Source organism: Diceros bicornis, chromosome 19, assembly GCF_020826845.1.
Source record: "Diceros bicornis minor isolate mBicDic1 chromosome 19, mDicBic1.mat.cur, whole genome shotgun sequence".
Lineage (NCBI taxonomy): Eukaryota > Metazoa > Chordata > Mammalia > Perissodactyla > Rhinocerotidae > Diceros > Diceros bicornis.
The window spans coordinates 51498636-51520363 of record NC_080758.1 but is presented as its reverse complement, the minus strand read 5'-3'; the positions used below and the strand labels follow the sequence as shown (position 1 = coordinate 51520363).

At 41.9% G+C, this 21728-nt stretch overlaps 1 protein-coding gene across 12 annotated transcripts in view; it reads left to right on the top strand.

Moving 5' to 3' along the window:
• Positions 1-21728, top strand: part of NINL (ninein like) — a 143222-nt gene that overhangs the window by 51049 nt on the left and 70445 nt on the right. For 9 of the 12 annotated variants that reach the window (XM_058563367.1, XM_058563370.1, XM_058563369.1 and 6 more), the window contains 2 exons: positions 16133-16229; positions 21525-21694. In XM_058563367.1, coding sequence (XP_058419350.1) covers positions 16133-16229; positions 21525-21694 — 267 coding nt within the window. The remainder of the gene's footprint in view (positions 1-16132; positions 16230-21524; positions 21695-21728) is intronic. The other 3 variants (XM_058563377.1, XM_058563376.1, XM_058563375.1) reach the window with 1 other exon arrangement.

Here is a 21728-nt window from a genome sequence, read left to right as displayed (position 1 = left end):
GATACAACAAAAGGAACAGTCACAGACCAACAACAGACTCCTAGTCAGTGAAAAGGAAGATCGAAAAGATCCAGATCCACACTGCCGCACATCTGAGAGTGGAACGTGCTGGGGCCCCTGGAGGAAGTGGGGAGAGGTAAGGAGAACTCCTCTCCCTCCCCATCAGGTCAGCTATCTGCATGGCTCCCAGAGAGGGAGGAGGGGCAGCCCTCTGCAGGGAAACTGTGGCTCTTCAGTCTCTCTCAGCAGTGGGGAACTCTGACACAGAGGACTCAGAACTTCTACAGGGGTACCGTCAACATCTGAGCACCCCAGGAGAGCGGATAACGAGGGGTGAGCCAGAAGCCCCCCACGCAAGGGACCCAGCAGGCAAAAGAGAGAGCCGCCCCCACCTCCCTGCATGCCGGACACTGCAGCTCAGCCAACCAGACCAGACCAAGTGACCACCCGATCTCAGTGAGCAGCCAGGGCAGAGAGCACGGAGCTCAGATTACACAGCCCTTAACCCCCACACGGTGGTGGCGGGTGGAAATTGCAACCAGATATTTCCAGGATGAGGAAAAACAAAGCCAATACAGGAACCACAGTGCAAAGGTACATGAAATCACCAGACCAGAGGGAAAATGACAAGCACCCAGAAACCAACCCTGAAGACACAGAAATCCATAACCTAAATGACAGAGATTTCAAAATAGCTATCATAAAAAACTCAACGAAATACGAGATAACACAGACAAACAATTCAACGAGATTAGGAGTTTCTTCACAAAAGAGATTGAAATCATAAAGAAAAACCAATCGGTACTGATGGAGATGAAGAAAATGGAGGAGATAAAGGAGAATCTGGAATCTTTAAAGAACAGAGCTGACAACATGGAGGAAAGAATTAGCATTATAGAGGATAGGAATACAGATATGCTGCAGATGGAAGAGGAGAGAGAACTAAGACTAAAAACAAATGAAGAAAGTCTCTGAGAAATATCTGACTCTATTAGGAAATGTAACATAAGAATTATAGGTATTCCTGAGGGAGAAGAGGGAAAGAGGAACAGAGAGCCTATTCAAGGAAATAATAGCTGAGAACTTCCCAAATCTGAGGAAAGAGCAGGAAATACCAGTAAGCGAAGCCAATAGGTCGCCTAAATATGTCAACAGGCAAAGGCCCACTCCACGGCATATAGTGGTAAGCCTGGCTAAAGTCAGTGACAAAGAAACAATATTAAGGGCAGCTAGACAAAAACAAAAAATAACGTACAAAGGATCTCCCATCACGCTCTCAGCAGATTTCTCAACAGAAACTTTACAGGCTAGGAGAGACTGGAATGATATATTCAAAATACTGAAAGACAAAAACTTTCAGCCAAGAATATTCTATCCAGCAAAAATATCCTTCAAATATGATGGAGAACTAGTAACTTTCCCAGATAAACAAAAGCTAAGGGAGTTCATGGCCACGAGACCCCCACTACAAGAAATACTCATGAAGGCCCTCAGGCCTGAAAAAAAAGAAGAGAAAGGGAATACAAAGCTTGGAGCAAGGAGAAAAATAGGTAGACAAAGTCAGAAAAATAGTAGATCTTTACTGGAATAGGTTAGCAACCACTTAAATACCAAAATCAAAGATCAAAGGAAGGAATTCACCAAAAATAAATATAACCTCATCACTGTAAACACACACCCACAACACAAGGTAGAATAAGGTATAACAGGAACGACATAGAAGGGGAAGAGGAAAGAGATTGAATTGACTTAGTATAAGGAAATAAGAGGCCATCAGATAGTGGACTATCTCATACACAATATGTTTTATACAAACCTCAAGGTAACCACTAAACAAATAAAACAAAATCACATATGATAAACACAGAGAAAACTAGAAGAGTCATAAGACAGAACAACCAAACTGAATTGGCAGTCCAAAACAAATGGGACATGAAACAAAGGAAACACAAAAGAACTGGAAAATAAGTGACAAAACAGCAACATTAAGCCCTCATATATCAACAATTACCCTAAATGTAAATAGATTGAACTCTCCAATCAAAAGATACAGAGTGGCAGGATGGTTTAAAAAGCAAGACCCAACAATATGCTGCCTCCAGGAAACACATCTCAGCTCGAAAGACAAGCACAGGCTCAGAGTGAAAGGATGGAAGACAATACTCCAAGCTAATGACAAACAAGCGAAAGCAGGTGTTGCCATACTCATATCAGAGAAAGTAGACTTCAAGATAAAACAGGTTAAGAAGGACAAAGAAGGGCAATATATAATGATAAAAGGGACACTCCACCAAGAAGACATATCAATTATAAATATATATGCACCCAACATAGGAGCACCAAATTACATAAAGCAACTATTAACAAACCTAAAAGGAGACATTAACAACAACACAATAATAGTAGGGGATCTTAATACCCCACTTACATCAATGGATAGATCATCCAGACAACAAGTCAATAAAGAATCAGTGGACTTAAATGAAAAACTGGACGAGATGGACCTTGTAGACATATACAGAACACTCCATCCAAAAACATCTGACTACATGTTCTTCTCAAGTGCACATGGAACATTCTCAAGGATAGACCATATGTTGGGAAACAAAGCAAGCCTCAATAAATTTAAGAAGATTGAAATCATAACAAGCATCTTTTCAGACCATAATGCTATAAAACTGGAAATCAACCACGAAAAAAAAACGGAGAAAGTGACAAAAATGTGGAGATTAAACAACATGCTACTGAACAACCAGTGGATCATTAATGAAATTAAAGGAGAAATGAAAAAGTATTTGTTAACAAATGAAAATGAAAATATGCAATACCAAATCATATGGGATGCAGCAAAAGCAGTCCTGAGAGGGAAACTCATAGTGATACAAGCCCACCTTAAACAAGAAAAAGCCAAAATGAGCAACCTTAAATTACACCTAACAGAACTAGAAAAAGAAGAGCAAAGCCCAAAGTCAGCAGAAGGAGAGAAATAATAAAAATCAGAGCAGAAATACGTGAAATTGAGACCAAAAAAAACAGTAGAAAGGATTAACGAAACAAAGAGTTGGTTCTTTGAGAAGATAAACAAAATTGACAAACCCGTAGCCAGACTTACTAAGAAAAAAAGAGAAAAGGCTCAAGTAAATAATATTAGAAATGAAAGAGGAAAATTACAACGGATACCATGGAAATAAAAGGGATTATAAGAGAATACTATGAGAAATTATATGCCAACAAATTGGACAATCCAGAAGAAATGGATAAATTCTTAGACTTATACAACCTCCCAAAACTGAACCAAGAAGAAATGGAGAATCTGAATAGACCAATCACAAGTAAAGAGATTGAAATAGTAATCAAAAACCTCCCCGAAAATAAAAGTCCAGGACCAGATGGCTTCTCCGGTGAATTTTACCAAACATTAAAAGAAGATTTAATGCCCATCCTTCTCAAACTATTCCTAAAAATAGAGGAAGTTGGAACACTTCCTAACTCATTCTATGAGGCCAACATCAACCTGATACCAAAGCCAGACAAAGACAATAGAAAGAAGGAAAATTACAGGCCAATATCGCTGATGAACATAGATGCAAAAATCCTCAACAAAATATTGGCAAACCGAATACAGCAATACATTAAAAAGATCATATACCATGACAAAGTGGGATTTATACCAGCGACGCAGGGATGGTTCAACATCCGCAAGTCAATCAACCTGATACACCACATCAACAAAACAAAGAATAAAAACCACATGGTCATCTCAATAGATGCGGAGAAGGCATTTGACAAGATATAACATCCATTTATGATAAAAACTCTCCAGAAAATGGGTATAGAAGTAAAGTACCTCAACATAATAAAGGCTGTTTATGACACACCCACAGCCAACATCATACCCAATGTGGAAAGACTGAAAGCCATTCCTCTGAGAACAGGAACGAGGCAGGGCTGCCCACTCTCACCACTCCTGTTCAACATAGTACTGGATGTTTTGGCCAGAGCAATTAGACAAGAAAAAGGAATAAAAGGAATCCAAATAGGCAATGAAGAAGTGAAAGTTTCACTATTTTCAGATGACATGATTTTATATATATATATATAAAGATTCCGTTGGAAAACTATTAGAAATAATCAACAACTACAGCAGAGTCGCAGGGAACAAAAGCAATCTACAAAAATCAGTTGCATTTCTGTATGCTAATAACAAATTAACAGAAAGAGAGCTCAAAAAGATAATACCATTTACAATTGCAGCAAAGAGAATAAAATATCTAGAAATAAATCTTACCAAGGAGGTGAAAGACCTATACGATGAAAACTACAAGACATTATTGAAAGAAATCGATGATGACGTAAAGAAATGGAAAGACATCCCATGCACATGGATGGGAAGAATAAACATAGTTAAAATGTCTACATTACCTAAAGCAATGTACAGATTCAATGCAATCCCAATCAGAATCCCAATGACATTCTTCACGGAAATAGAAAAAAGAATACTAAAATTCATATGGGGCAACAAAAGACCTAGAATAGGTAAAGCAATCCTAAGAAAAAAGAACAAAGCTGGAGGCATCACAATCCCTGACTTCAAAACATACTACAAATCAATAGTAATCAAAACAGCATGGTACTGGTACAAAAACAGACACACAGATCAATGGAACAGAATTGAAAGCCCAGAAATAAAACCACACATATACAGACAGCTAATTTTTGACAAAGGAGCTAAGAACATACAATGGAGAAAGGAAAGTCTCTTCAATAAATGGTGTTGGGAAAACTGGACAGCCACATGCAAAAGAATGAAAGTGGACCATCTGCTATCACCATTCACAAAAAATTAACTCAAAGTGGATCAAAGACCTGAAGGTGAGATCTGAAACTATAAAACTCATAGAAGAAAATATAGGCAACACACTATTTGACACTGGTCATAAAGGAGTCTTTTCGGATGACATGCCTACCCAGACTAGGGAAACTAAAGAAAAAATAAACAAGTGGGACTTTATCAGATTAAAGAGCTTCTACAAGACAAATGAAACCAGAATTAAGATGAACAGAGAACCCACCAGCTGGGAGAAAATATTTGCAAAACATATATCTGACAAGGGGTTAATCTCCATAATATATAAAGAACTCACACAACTGAACAACAAAAAAAAAACCCGATCAAAAAATGGGCAGAGGAAATGAACAGACACTTCTCCAAAGAAGATACACACATGGCCAATAGGCACATGAAAAGATGTTCAACATCACTAATCATCAAGGAAATGCAAAGCAAAAGTTCCCTGATGTTTCCCTGTTGTTTTGCAAAGCAAAACAACACTAAGACATCACCTCACCCCCGTTAGAATGGCTATAATCACAAGACAAAACCAACAAATGTTGGAGGGGATGTGGAGAAACAGGAACCCTCATACACAGCTGGTGGGAATGCAAAGTGGTGCGGCCTCTACGGAAAACGGTATGGGGATTCCTCAAAGAATTAAAAATAGAAATACCCTGTGATCTATCTATCCCACTACTGGGAGTCTATCCAACGAACCTGAAATCAACAATCCAAAGAGGCTTATGCACCCTTCTGTTCATTGCAGCATTATTCACTATAACCAAGAAGTGGAAGCAATCTAAGTGTCCCTCGACTGATGATTGGATCAAGAAGATGTGGTATATATATACAATGGAATACTACTCAGCCATAAAAAAAGACAAAATCGTCCCATTTGCAACAACATGGATGGGCCTGGAGGGTATTAAGTGAAATAAGCCAGAAAGAGAAAGACAAACACTGTATGATCTCACTCATAGGTGGAATGTAATCCAACAAATGGACAGAGAAAACTGTATTTTGGTTACCAGGGGCAATGGGGGTGGGGGGTGGGCACAAGGGGTAAAGGGAGACATATGTATGGTGATGGACAAACAAAAATGTACAACCCAAAGTTTCACAATGTTATAAGCTATTGAAACATCAATTAAAAAAATTAAATGGAACAGTTTAACAGCAGATTAGACACAGCTGAAGAGAGCATTCATCAACTGCAATCATCTGGAATGCAACATGAAGATATAAAAAGAAGAGAAGGTAAAGATAGAGTGAGAAGGTCCAACATCCCTTTAGTTGGAATCCCAAGAAGAAACGAGTGAATTGGGAGGGACAGTATGTGAATAGATAGTAGCTGAAAAACTTCCAGAACAGATTTGGGATTCCAAAAGCCCTTGGAATTCCAAGTAGCATAAATCAAAAGAAGTCCACACCTGCCCATTATTGTAAAACTGGAGGAAAACAAAGAACATGTTAAAAGAAGCCAGAGATAAGTACACAGTATTTCTGTATTTTTCCTACAACTGCATGTGAATCTATAATTATCTCAAAATGAAAAGTTTCATAATTTTTAAATAGCGGCCAGAGACAAAAAGACATATTCTGAAAACGAGCTATAGTTACGTTGACAACTGCCTTCTCACATGTGACCATAGAAGCCAGAAGACAGAGGAAAGTTCCCTCCAATGTGCTGGAAGAGGACAACTACCAACCTGAGTTCCATACTCAGCACAAACATCCTTTAAGGGTAAGGGTGAAAGAATGCATCCATGAGAAGAGGGATTCTGCTGCGTTATGAAAGGATGTAGAGGAAACACTTCCAGTAACTGTTTGTTGAGTATCTGTTGTGTGCCAGTGGTGAGCTCACATCTAGTGGGGAGACAGAAAATAAACGAATGCACACATAATCTAACGTCAGGTCGGTGTATGTGCGTGTCTCAGGTGGGGCGCCCACCAGCGAACACCAGCATCTAGTGTCAGTGGCAGCACAGAGGTGTGCTCTCTGGTGTGTAGTGCCAGATTTGGGAAGGGGTGTGGACCTACAGCCCCAAACCTGCTTCTCCAGCACTACTTACTGGTGACATTTGACGTGCCTCATGGCTCTTCTGTTGATTTCTTCCTCTGTGACTTCTAGGGAAGCGTATACAGAGAGCACAGCTGCACGAGTGTTCCACACTGAGCACACATGGGCAGCCAGCGCCTGAGTCGCTCCTCGCCTCCCCTTCCAGTCCCTCTGCCACCACAGGTCACTACTGTCCATAGTTTGACATCATAGATTTGCTTTTCCTGTTGCTGAACTTTATTTGAAGGGAAATATCCAGTACACGCTCAGTACATACTTTCTGGCTTCTTTTCTTTAGGGTTAAGTCTGTGAGATATAATTACCTTGTTGTTTCTGTCAGTGCTTTGGTTTTTTTCCATTGTTATATTTCATTATCTGACTATATCACAATTTATTTACCCATTCTACTTAAATACACATCTGGATCATTCTCACTATTCTTTAAATAAATTATTTTTCTGCTAAAAAAAGAATAAAAGTGAAAGAAAAACAATCACAAAATTAAACTAAAAGAGTTTAGCACCAGCATACTTAAAAACAATGGAATTCTAAAGGATGTGCTTCACATATATGGAAAATTATCCCAGACAGAGGGTCAGAAATGCAAGAAATGAAAAACAAAGTAGTAAATATTTGGGTAATTCTAGATAAACTTTGACTATATAAAGCAAAAAATAATATTTTGTGGGGGTTTAAAATAGTAGAGTTAAAATATATAAGAAAGGCATAAAAGTCAAGACTGTGGTAGATGGAATTAAAGTATTACACAGGCTTTGTATTGTCGTGGAAGAGAGTAAAAGTATTGATTAATAGTAAACTTTGATAAACTGAGGTAAATAATGAACTAGTTTAATAGTAAACTTAGGTTAATAATAAACTAAGCTAAGGATGTGTATTATAATTTTTAGGATAAACAATGAGAGAATGGAAATAGACTATAAAAATTCTAAATTAATAAAGGGAAAAATGAAGTCCTAAAAAAGTCAGTGAATCCAAAGAGAGGAAAGAAAGGGAGAAAACAAGCAGGTCAAATTGAAAGCACAAAATGAAATAGTGGATTTAAGTCAACATATATCAGTAATTACATTAAATATAAATAGACTGTTTCAGTTAAAAGAAAGATTGTCAGATTAGAAAAAAATCCAGGGGAGGAAGTCAAGATGGCGGCATAGGCAGACTCTGAACTCACCTCCTCCCACAGACACAGCCAATTTACAACTACTCGGGGAAAAATTACCCCTGAGATAGAACTGAAAACTGGATAAGAGCAACTCCTGCAACAACGGACAATCCTAACTGAGGTGGAAGAGGCAGAAACTCCCTTCTGGAGAGAAAAACGCTGCCTTCACAAGCCGGCAGCATCACGGCCGCCTGGGAGCAGCCTACAGGTACGCAGCCCTCCCTGGAGGTGCGGGGCCCTGAGCCGGGGAGCGCCCCCGCTGTGGGCATTTTGTGGACCCAGCACAATCAAGACGAGTGGCATAATATCTGACTTTGCCTGCTACTAAAACATTGGGGAGTACCCCCAGAAAAGCTGGTTCACAAAGAAATTAAAACCGGCTCTTAAAGGGCCCACGCGCAAACTCACCCATTTCAGAAAGCAGCCTAAAAGCACCAGAAAGAAAGGTGCACAGTGCTTTGGTGAAAAGAGACTCACCTGATAGGCCCTGTGTGCATCTCAGTGAGAGGTGAGACCTCTCCAGGGACTGGGACATTGGCGGCAGCCATTGTTGTGGCCCGGTGTGGGCTTGCTGACGCAGACGCCATTGGAGTTCTCCCTGGGGCCTGCTAGCCCAGGGTCTGCCCCACCCACTAGAGCACCAATTTAATTCAGCTCAGCCAGGGCAGGCAGCCCAACCTAGAGAATGGCGCCACCAAACAACAAGCCCTCAGGCAATATGTGGGCCTGCAGAGATTGGTGACTGGATTCTCTGCAGCCTGGCAATGGAGCTGACTTCAGTGGGGCAGGGCGTGCACAAGGAGCAGGTGGAGAGTGTGGAGCAGTGGTGGAGTGTGTGGGGCTCCCACCATGTAGAGACTGGGTCTGCTTCGGGAGGTCAGGGCACTCACATGGTGCGGGACTGTGTTGACTGTGTGTGTGGACCTGTGGATGGCATGGCTTGTCAGCTGCAGAAGACTTGTGCTTCTCAAAGACCCACATAAGAGGTTTGCCCCACCTTCCAAAGCCTGAAACAATTGGGTGCTCCAGTGCCTGAGGCCAGCCCCACCCAGCTGCAATCCTCAGAGAGCTGACAAGTGACCTAAAGCCTGGAGGCTTGTAGCAATTGTAAGGCCCTGAGCCTAACAACCTGCCACGCTGGAGCACTCCTGCCACTCACTGAAAAGAAATACTGCAACACAATGCAAATGTGGTATTAGAACTTGCAGCCAACTGTGCTGGGGCTCCCCACACCTGATAAAAAGACTGAAGGGCCCACAACAACTAGAAGCAGGTGAGCATTACAACAGCTGGCCAAGAGCATAACTGGGCCTCCCTGGGCGCCTATAGGGAGAGCAAACAGGCCACAACAGAAGGACACACATAGCCCACATAGGGGTCACCCCTGGAACATTGAGAACTGATGGAAGCACACAGCAGGACTGCTAAGCCATCACTTACATAAGGTCACCTATCCAAGAGCAGGAGACCTAGCTGACCTACCTAATATGTAGTCACAAGCACAGGGAAAGAGGCAAAATGAGGAGGCAAAGGAATACATTCCAAGTAAGGGAACAGGACAAAACCCCAGAAAAGGAACTAAGTGAAACAGAAATGAGCAATCTACCCGACAGTTCAAACAAAGAGTGTTAAGGATGCTCACTGATCTGGGGAGAAGAATAGATGAACTCAGTGAGAATGTCAACAAAGAAATGGAAGATATAAAAAAGAACCAATCAGAAATGAATAATACAATACTGGAAATGAAAAATTCACTACAGGGACTCAAAAGCAAAGTAGAGGATACAGAAGAATGGATCTGTGAGCTGGACGAAAGACTAGAAGAAATTACCCAAGCTGAACAGATAAAAGAGAAAAGAATTAAAAAGAGTGAGGACAGTCTAAGGGACCTCTGGGACAACATCAAGCACACTAACATCCATGTTATAGGTGTCCCGGAAGGAGAAGAGTGAGACAAAGGGGCAGAGAATCTATTTCAAGAAATAACAGTTGAAAATTTCCCGAATCTGAGGAAGGAAACAGACATCCAGGTACAGGAAGCACAGAGAGCCCCAAACAAGATAAACCCAAAGAGGCCCACACCAAGACACATCATAATCAAAATGTCCAGAATTAAAGATAAAGAGAGAATCCTAAAAGCAACAAGAGAAAGACAAGTTACATACAAAGGAAACCCCATAAGGCTATCAGCTGACTTCTCAGCAGAAACCTTACAGGCTAGAAGAGAATGGCATCATATATTTAAAGTGCTAAAAGCAAAAAACTTACAGCCAAGAATACTCTACCCAGCAAGGTTATCATTCAAAATGGAAGGAGAGATCAAAAATTTCCCAGACAAGCAAAAATTAAAGGAGTTTCTCACCAAGAAGCCAGTGCTACAAGAAATGTTAAAGGGACTGATTTAAGGGGAAAAGAGAAGACCACAAATAGGAAAAATTATCTATTTCCATGATAAGAGAGAATGGATACAAATGCACAAAAAAGAGTTAGATATGATATCAAAAACATAAAAGGAGGGAGGAGGAGAGTTAAAGAGTAGAGCTTTTAGACAGAGGTCAAACTAAAGAGACCATCAATTCTGTACAGAAGAAGGAATTAACAGAGAAGGACTGCTAAAACACTGAGGAAAAAAAAAGTTAAAAAATGGCTGTAAGTACATACTTATCAATAGCTACTTTAAACGTCAATGGACTAAATGCTCCAATTAAAAGGCATAGGGTGGCTGATTGGATAAAAAAACAAGACCCGTATATATGCTGCATACAAGAGACACACTTCAGACCTAAAGACACTCACAAACTGAAAGTGAAGGGATGGAAAAAGATACTCCATGCAAATGGCAATGAAAAGAAAGCCGAGGTAGCAGTACTCATATCAGACAAAATAGACTTTAAAACAAAAACTGCAAAAAGAGACAAAGAAGGTCATTACATAATGATCAAGGGAACAATCCAACAAGAGGATATAACACTTGTAAATATCTACGCACCCAATGTAGGTGCACCTAAATATATAACACAATTATTAATAGACATAAAAACAGAAGTAGACAGTAACACAATAATAGTAGGGGACTTTAACACTCCACTTACACCAACGGATAGATCATCCAAACAGAAGATTAATGGGGAAACATTGGCCTTAAGTGATACACTAGAACAGATGGACCTAGTAGATATATACAGAGCACTCCATCCAAAAACCGAAGAATACACGTTCTTTTCAAATGCACATGGAACATTCTCCAGGATTGATCACATATTAGGCCACAAAACAAGTCTCCATAAATTTAAGAAGATTGAAATAATACCAAGCATCTTTTCTGACCACAACAGTATGAAACTAGAAATCAACTATAGGAAGAAAATCAGAAAAGCCACAAATACATGGAGATGAAACAAAATGCTACTGAACAACGACTGGGTCAATGAAGAAATCAAAGAAGAAATCAAAAAATACCTGGAGACAAATGAAAATGAAAATAAAACATGCCAGAATTTATGGGATACAGCAAAAGCAGTTCTAAGAGGGAAGGTTGTAGCAATACAGGCCTATCTCAACAAACAAGAAAAATCTCAAATTAACAATCTCACAATGCACCTAAAGGAACTGGAAAAAGAAGAACAAACCAAGCCCAAAATCAGTAGAAGAAGGGAAATAATAAAAATCAGACCAGAAATAAATGAAATAGAGACCAAAAAAATAATAGAAAAAATTAATAAAACCAAGAGCTGGTTCTTTGAAAAGATCAACAAAATTGACAAACCTTTAGCTAGACTCACCAAGAAAAAAAGAGAAAAGGCACAAATAAGTAAAATGAGAAATGAAAGAGAAGAAATTACAACAGACACCTCAGAAACACAAAACATTATAAGAGAATACTATGAAAAGCTATATGCCAACCAATTCGACAATCTGGAAGAAATAGATAAATTCTTAGACTCATACAACCTTCCAAAATGGGATCAAGAAGAAGTAGAGAATTTGAAAGGACCAATCACCAGTAAGGAGATCGAAACAGTAATCAAAAACCTCCCCAAAAATAAAAGTCCAGGATCTGATGGCTTCCCTGGTGAATTCTACCAAGCATTCAAAGAAGACTTAATACCTCTTCTTCTCAAACTCTTCCAAAAAATTGAGGAGGGCGGGAAGCTCCCTAACTCCTTCTATGAAGCCGACATTACCCTGATCCGAAAACCAGACAAGGACAACACAAAAAAAGAAAACTACAGGGCAATATCACTGAAGAACATCGATGCAAAAATCCTCAACAAAATACTAGCAAATAGCATATAACAACAAGTTAAAAAGATTATACACCATGATCAAGTGGGATTTATTCCAGGTGTGCAGGGATGGTTTAACATTAGCAAATCAATCAACGTGATACACCACATTAATAAAATGAAGAATAAAAATCACATGATCATCTCAATAGATGCAGAGAAAGCATTTGACACGATACAGCATGCATTTATGATAAAAACTCTGAATAGCATGGGTATAGAAGGAAAGTACCTCAACATAATAAAGACCATATATGAGAAACCCACAGCTAATATCATCCTCAATGGTGAAAAACTGAAAGCTATCCCTCTAAGAACAGGAACCAGACAAGGATGCCCACTCTCACCACTCCTGTTTAACATAGTACTGGAAGTCCTAGCCAGAGCAATCAGGCAAGAGAAAGAAATAAAAGGGATCCAAATTGGAAAGGAAGAAGTGAAACTGTCGCTATTTGCAGATGACATGATTTTATACATAGAAAACCCTAAAGAATCCACCAGAAAACTTTTAGAAGTAATAAACGAATATGGTAAAGTTGCAGGATACAAAATCAACATACAAAAATCAGTTGCATTTCTATACACTAACAACGAAGTAGCAGAAAGAGAAATTAAGAATACCATCCCATTTACAATTGCAGCAAAAAGAATAAAATACCTCGGAATAAACTTAACCAAAGAGGTGAAAGACCTGTACACGGAAATCTATAAAACATTGCTGAAAGAAATTGAAGAAGACATAAAGAAATGGAAAGATATTCCGTGCTCTTGGATTGGAAGAATTAACATAGTTAAGATGTTCCATACTTCCTAAAGCCATCTATAGATTCAATGCAATCCCTACCAAAGTTTCAACAACATTTTTCACAAAAATAGAACAAAGAATCCTAAAATTTATTTGGAACAACAAAAGACCCCAGATAAATAAAGGAATCCTGAGAAAAAAGAACAAAGCTGGAGGTATCACACTCCCTGATTTCAAAATATACTACAAAGCTATAGTAACCAAAACAGCATGGTACTCACACAAAAACAGACAAACAGATCAATGGAATAGAATCGAAAGCCCAGAAATAAACCCACACATCTATGGACAGCTAATCTTTGACAAAGGAGCCAAGAACATACAATGGAGAAAAGAAAGTCTCTTCAACAAATGATGTTGGGAAAACTGAACAGCCACAGGCAACAAAATGAAAGTAGACCCTTACCTTACACCATACACAAAACTAACTCAAAATGGATTAAAGACTTGAATGTAAGACCTGAAACTATGAAACTTCTAGAAGAAAATATAGGCAGTACGCTCTTCGACATCCGTCTTAGCAACATATTTTCAAGCACCATGTCTGACCAGGCAAGAGAAACAATAGAAAAAAATAAACAGATGGGACTACATCAAACTAAAAAGCTTCTGCACAGCAAAGGAATCCATCAACAAAACTAAAAGACAACCTAACAATTGGGAGAAGATATTCGCAAACCATACATCTGATAAGGGCTTAATCTCCAAAATATACAAAGAACTGATGCATCTCAACAACAAAAAAACTAACAACCCAATTAAAAAATGGGCAAAAGACCTGAACAGACATTTCTGCAAAGAAGATATACAGATAGCCAACAGGCACATGAAAAGATGTTCAAAATCATTAACTATCAGGGAAATGCAAATGAAAAGTACAATGAGATATCACCTCACACCCGTCAGAATGGCTATAATTAACAAGACAGGAAACAACATGTGTTGGTGAGGATGTGGAGAGAAGGGAACTCTCATACACTGCTGGTGGGAGTGCAAACTGGTGCAGTCACTATGGAAAACAGTATGGAGATTCCTCAAAAAATCAAGGCTAGAACTACCATATGATCCAGCTATTCCACTGCTGGGTATTTATCCAAAGAACTTGAAAACACCAATGCATAAAGATACATGCACCCCTGTGTACATTGCAGCGTTATTCACAATAGCCAAGACTTGGAAGCAACCTAATTGCCCATCAAGGGACGAATGGATAAAGAAGATGTGGTATATATACACAATGGAATACTACTCAGCCATAAGAAACGATGAAATCCATCCATTGGTGACAACATGGTTGGACATTGAGGGCATTATGCAAAGTGAAATAAGTCAGAGGGAGAAGGTCAAATACTGCATGATTTCCTTCATTAAGTAGTAGATAACAACAACAATAAACAAACACATAGAGACAGAGAGTGGATTGGCGGTTACCAGAGGGGAAGGGGGGAGGGAGGAGGGTGAAAGGGATAATTCGGCACATGCGTGTGGTGATGGGTTGTAATTAGTATTTGGGTGGTGAACATGATGTAATCTATGCAGAAATAGAAGTATAATGATGTACACCTGAAATTTATACAGTTATAAACCAATGTTACTGCAATAAACAAAAAATTAAAAAAATAATAATAAAAAATAAAGAAAAAGAAAAAATCCAACTATATACTATTCATAAGAGATACATCTAAAATATAAAGATATAAAAAATTAACATTAAAAGTTTGGGAAAAGATATATCATGTAAATACTAATCAAAAGAAAGCTGGAGTTGTTTTTTGATACAAAAGAAAATGGTCTTTATGGAAAAAAGCATTAGTGAATAAAGAGAGTGAGCATTTTATAATGGTAAAAGATTCACTTCACCCAGAGGATTTAAATGCATATTCTATGACCCAGCAATCCCATTCTTAGGTATATACTCTAGAGAAACTCCTAAGGACACATATGCAACACTGTTCAAAGCAGTTTTTTTTAATTATCAAACACTGGAAACAATGGAAATATCCATCAGCAGGAGATTGGATTAATAAATTTTTACACAGTTACTTAACAGTGGAATACTATACAGCAGAGAAAAGGAATGAATTATGCATTGCTACTTAGAGGAATATTACAGAAATAGTATTGAGTCTAAGAAGCAAGACATAAAAGAGTATATACATATGATTCTATTCATATCAAATTCAAAAAGAGGCAAAACTAAACCATAGTGTTTAGAGATGCATACAAACAAGGTTTAAAAGCAAGGGCATTATTCTCATAAAAATCAGAGTAGTGGGGCAGGGAATTTAATCAGGATAGGGACCATGGCCTTCTGAGGTGCTAGAAGTACTGTTTCTTGATGCGATGGTGATAGCATGATGCTTTCTTTATGAAATTAATGTTTTATGGCCATCAGAGCTCTCTTTTCTGCACTATTTGTTTTTTTTTTTAATATTACTTTTATTTTTTGTTGTTGGTGTTGAGGAAGATTAGCCCTGAGTGAACATCTGTTGCCAATCTTCATCTTTTTCTCCTTGAGGAAGACTAGCCCTGAGCTAACATCTATGCCAATCCTCTTCTATTTTGTATGTGGGATGCTCCCACAGCATGGCTGACGAGTAGTGTAGGTCCGCGCCTGGGATCCGAACCCGCGACCCTGGGCCACCAAAGCAGAACACATGGAACTTAACCACTACACTGTGGGGTCAGCCCCTGTTTGTTTTCTAATTATGTTGTCTGATTTACTTCTATAAAATTGTGTTAAGAGTTTTTTTGGTAACAGGTTTATGGTTCACCGTTACTCTCCTTATTAGACTCTTCTGTTTTAAAAAATCTTGAGTATGTATTTGAAGAAGTGAAATGAATGTTCTCAGTGCAAAAGGAAACAATAAGATATTTCCATCTGAGAAAAAGAAACAAAAAGGCTGACATATTATGTATGTGATCTATTGAAAGTAACATTGACCTCTCTTTTCTTAAATTCATCTAGGTGAATTTTGAGGAATTTAAGGAAGGTTTCCTGGCAGTGTTGTCATCAGATGCTGGTGTTGGCCTCTCAGATGAAGACAGTAGTTCCTTGGAATCAGGTAAGAGAATTTCCTCTTCTTGCCTTTAGTTGCTTTTCGTTATTTATCTGTTACCTTCTGGAATATTGATATTCTGATTGACGAACTCAGCAGGTCTGAGAACTAAATTCTAACCCCACTCTATCACTGCCAAGCTATGTCGACTGGGACAAAACATTTGGGTTTTTTCTTTTGTTTCCTTGTTTGTAAAACAGTGTTGTAAGGGAAAAACTCTATTGTTTTCCTTTCCACTGCGCACAGTACTTTCTGAATACTTCTGGCACGTCTGGTCAACAAAGGTGTGATAGTTTTGCTCACACCAGGCAATTTACTGGCCCCAGCGGGGTGTCCTACAATTCAAGTCAGTTCTGACATGCTCTACCTGGAGATAGCATCAGATCCCGCAGGTTAAAAGTCTCAGTCCTGTGAGGCTGCCCCCACTTCAGATGCCAATCACAAACCCAGGTTATCACCTGAGCTTCTGACCAACCAGCTATAAATCAGAGGTTCCCAAGACCCACCCCCTCCTCGGGTTTGATTAGTTTGCTTGAGTGGCTCACAGAACTCAGGAAAACAGTGTAGTTACTAGATCACCGGTTTATTAGAAATTGATACACATCCAGATGGAAGAGATGCACAGGGCAAGGTATGGGAAAGGGGCGGGGAACTCCATGCCCTCTCCAGGGCACCACTCTCCCTGAATCTCCACGTGTTCACCAACCTGGAAGCTCTCCGAACCCTGTCCTTTGGTTTTTTGTGGAGGCTTCATTACATAGACATGACATAAAATCACTGGTCGTGGGTGATTGAACTCAATCTCCATCCCCTTTCCCCTCGCCACTCCCTGGAGGTCAGGAGGTGGGGCTGAAGGTTCTAACCCCCTAATCACATGGTTGGTTCTCCTGGCAACCAGCCCCCATCCTCAAGGGCTTTCCAAAAATCATCTCATTAACATAAACTCAGGTGTGGTTGCTCTTATCACTTACGAAATTCCAAGGGTTTTAGGTGCTCTGTGCCAGGGATGGGATGAAGACCAAATATGTATTTATTGTAAATCACAATATCATAAATGTCAAATAATATGGTGTGTTATCCTTATAGCATAGGGTGTTGACAAGATAAAACAGATGTGAAGGAGTTGGCGATTTCAAGAATTAAAAGTATAGTGCAGATATAAGTTGTCATCTAGACCTCTCAGGTTGGCAGAGCAGGTGGGACGCCGTCAGCCAGAGACAGACCTCAGTGTATCTTTTGTTTCAGACAATAAGGTTGTACTGTGCTAATATGACCTATGAGAGTCCTGTAACCGAAATGGGGCTGGTGGGACCAAAATAGCACTTCTAAGTGGAAGTGGCATCCTTGGGGGAAAGCCACTTGGCTTTGGTAACGGTCAGGAGGTAGAGAGAGAGTTTTGGAGGGAGGTCTGCTTAGGGGCGTGTAGATTGTGGGGTGAGAGTTGGAAGGTGATGACGAACACGCTTGTTGGTTGTGCCTGCTCCATCGGGCCTCAGGCTGAATGGCAGTCACCTGACGTGCTTTGGACTGATGGTACCACCTCTGATGAGTGTCAGGACGGTGAATGAAATGAGAATGGGTCCTTTCCCTTTTCCCTCTTCCACGGGGCCGCACATTTGAGGATGGTGGTGGTGGTATGGATTAGCGGACTGAGGAGGGAGCTTTGTTCCTTGTGCCCGGCAGCAGGCCCCTGCCACTGCGGGGCCTTGGTCAGGAGCAGGTGCCTGACGGTGGGATACAGGGATAGTGTGGGAGGGGCACAGGGTGGGGGAACAAAGTGGAAAGGGACGAGGACTCACATCGAGTGTCTTCCGTAGGCCAGGCTCTGAGCTTTATGTACATTTTATACAGACCTCGTTTAACCCTCGAAGTCCTGTGGCAATATCATACCCATTATTCAGGTGAAGAAACCGAGGCCTGAGGTGTGAAGGGATTTGTCCCAGATCCACAGCTAGTAAGTTGGGGCCATGATTCAAGCCCAGGTTTTTCAGCTTTAAGCACTGGGCCCTTGTCTGCAGACAGTTGCCAGAACCTGCTCCTTCCGCCAAGTGCTGATGGTCGGCCCCCCTTCCACCTCCTCCTGCTGGTTGCAGAGACACCTGGGTACAGTGTAAAGAGCCCCAAAGTGGGAGGAGAAGACCTGGGTTAGAGTCAGCCTCCCAGCAGCCGTGTGCGTGACGCTCGGGGAGTCCTTGGTTGCTGTCTCACAGTTGTCTTCTTTAGGATGTGAAGAAGGCCACATGTCTTTCCTAACTCACAGGATTTTGGAAGTGACGGTGTGATCATGGATATAGATGTGTCTTACGAAAGGAGAGTGCCTGGTGTCACTGCGTTGTGCGTTCCCCTCCCCACGCTGGAGAACATGTGGTGCTTCTAAGCTTAGAACTGTGCTATCTGGGGAACATGTTCTCGGTTCCTCCAAAGAGACAGCAAGCTATTTTAGGATTTGTGCTTTTCTCACCGATTCCAGTTTTGTTTTGTTTTGTTTTTTCTTTCGGATTTCAAAGCTTTCCTCGATTAACCGGGCACATGCTCAGCCTGAGACATCTCCTCTCCTGCGAGTGGACAGGATTCATCCCAGTGTCAGTCTCCAAGCTCCCGTCCGCAGAGGCTGGGCCCCCACTGCTTGACTGGGCATTGGTGGTCCTGTAGCCATGGGGTGCCTCAAGAGTCAGAGCGAGCCCGCCTGGGCCTCCAGGATTGTGTTCATTTCAGCTTCCCACCGCTGCCTCACCGTCCCTGTCCCACCGGCCTGCCTGCCTGTCCCCTGTCCGCCAGGCCTGGGCCTTGGTTCCTCCTCCCTCGGGCCCCTTCTGTCCCTGCTGCTTCAGGGCTCTGAGCCTTGTGTGCCTCCCCCGCTCCATTTGTGGCATCACCCACTCCCTGCTTTCTGATCTGTTTGCCACCATCTCCCACTGTGATCCGGAAAACGTGCTTTTGATCCTGCAAGAATAGACATGTCGTCGTGGACCAAATGCCCTGGACTTTGAAGAATATCCGTTTCCTGGTCCTTCTGCTCCTTTCATGAAAGGCCATTGTTGAATATATAACCAAGTGTATTTTAATCTTTAGACTTGGTTACTCTTTTCTTATAAATAAATTTGCACACCAAGAAGACACAGCCAGGTGCCCAGAGTTTGAGATGGCGGGTGTACTGTCCACTAGGGCCCCCGAGGGGCCTTGTCAGGCACTGCGACCCTCTGGGGTGGGGATAGGGGACTGGCCTGTGCCCACACTGAAAACATGCTAGGCCTGGGTGACTTACCGTCCTTCCCTCTCCAGGGGGGTATGACTCCTGTGATTCTGTGGGTAGTGGAAAGCTGCCCCATTCGTTTTTACTGTCATTCCTCTGCCTTTCTTGTTTCTGTTGTGACTTGCCTCAGGGACACTCTTTTCTAGAGTAGCATTTCTCTCTGTTGGAGGCAGGGAGGTGATATCTGGACTGTTCTTACGAGAACATTGGAGAATATTATGAAAAAGTCATATGTTTTTCTGGGCAGCTCTGTCCTCTAAGGAAAGTGCTGACTGGCTGGCAGTGATGAAGAAGTGGGGCCAGCATCAGGACAGGGGTGGGACTTGAGACATGGCGTGGGAGTGAACTGAGGAGGGGAAGTGGAAGGAAGCAAAATCAAGCCTGGGAAGGAGGAACACGTGCTGGTTGCAGGATCTCCAGGTGTGCCAACGAGCCAGCTGAGCCCCAGGAAGTGGCCACCAGTGGAGGCGTGGGGGCCAGGGCTCTGCTTCTGCGGGGTCTGATGGCTCGGGGGGCATGCCAGGGCTCACCTCTGACTTTCCTGTTACCTGGTTTCCCAAGTGTGCTACAGCTTCCCACTTGCCACCTGACATGAATTTCCTCTTCCTACACCAGCTCAGAGTGGAAAGAGGAGGATCTCCCCACCCACAGTAACCAGCCAGCAGCCTCTCTGAAGAGCCTTTACTCATTGGTCCATCGTTCACCCTTTCAGCAGCTCTCTGTTGGAGCCTTTCTCCATGTTTGTAGTTCACCCCTTCTCAACTCACAGATTCTCCTGTTTTCTCTCTGCTGACTTGGACGCTTTGCCTTCCGTTCAATATGTCCCATGAGCTCTGTCACATGGTGAGAGTTTGCTGGACCAGGCCTGTCGATGCCTGTTGTCTCAGGTGATTGGTAGTGGTGCCCATGATGACTTCAGAGTGTCCCAGTAGGGTAGGAAATTATATAGTCATCCTGCATATTGTTAGCTGCCTTAAATGTCACACTGTCATTTTACATTCTGCATGTCCCTTGTGGAACTCAGCATCCTCCTCTCTGAAACTCCTACCTCATCCCCGGTTTCTGTTTGTCACTGGCATCACCATTCTTCTGGTCAGCCAGACTGGATCCAGCCTCCTCTAGTGGTCCCAAGGTCAGGGGCTGTGGACCAGCCATTTGGGGCATGGAGGAAAGAAATTAGGTGGTACTTGGCCTTAGGGAGTGTGATATCTTATGGGGTGAAGCCCAAGACACATCTGCAATGAAATGCTCCTTAGTAGTGCATGGCCTGGCCTCATTGGGCCCTGTTCCTTTCTCTCCAACTGGCCCGTTCTGGTTGCTTCCCTCTGAACCTGTGTCCATCCTGGCCGCTGCCCATGCTGCCTTCCCCTGTCTCTCTCCTGCCTGCCTAGGATTCCACACAGAGTCAGCATCATTTCTTCTCTGCCTGAGGTTTCAGCTGCTCTATGCAGACATGGACAGGTAAGGTGGGAAGAAGGAAGTGCAAGAGATTGTTAGGGCTTAGGGGATTCTCATGAATTCCAGAACTGAGGTCTGCGCCTGCCCCTGCTCCAGACTTGAGAGCAGTGGGAGTCTGAGTCTCTCTAGCTGTGTCTGAGGTCCACACCTGCCCGGACCCTCCATCCCATTGAGGTGGGGTCCTGGAGTGAGCACAGTGGGAGGTGACCTTCCAGTCTCTAGAGCAGTATATTCTTGGATTCTTGGAGAGTTTTTTTCTTTGCGTAAAAAGCTAGATTTTGTGTTAGTTTTTTATTACACGAACAAAAGCAAAATATGCTTGAAAAAATTTAAACAGCACGTAGAATTTGGAGTGGAAAGTCCCATCTCCCAGCCTGGCTTTCTCAGCTCGCCACCCTGGGAGTAGGGTGACCACTGGTAACCACTCCCTCTGTTCCTGCACATGTTTTCTGTGCACATACAAGTGCACGTCGCCAAAGAGACACTCTGCATCAGAACGTGCACCTTCTTAAAGGGCATCTCCATGGCATGCATGGGCCCAGAGGCTGCTTTAAAGGCCACCCCCATCAAACGTCCCATTTTCTTTCCAGCTGCCTCCCATGCTGTGCCACCAAAGTATGTGAGTGGCTCTAAGTGGTACGGCCGTTGGAGCCTGCCTGAGCTGTGTGACTCTACGACCAGAGCCAAATGTTTACCAGAACAAGCCAGGGCCACCATGAGAAGCCAGCTCCGACGCTCTGCATCTCTGGAAAGTGTGGAGGTGGGTTGAATCCTCTCTTCCTCACCTCAGGCTG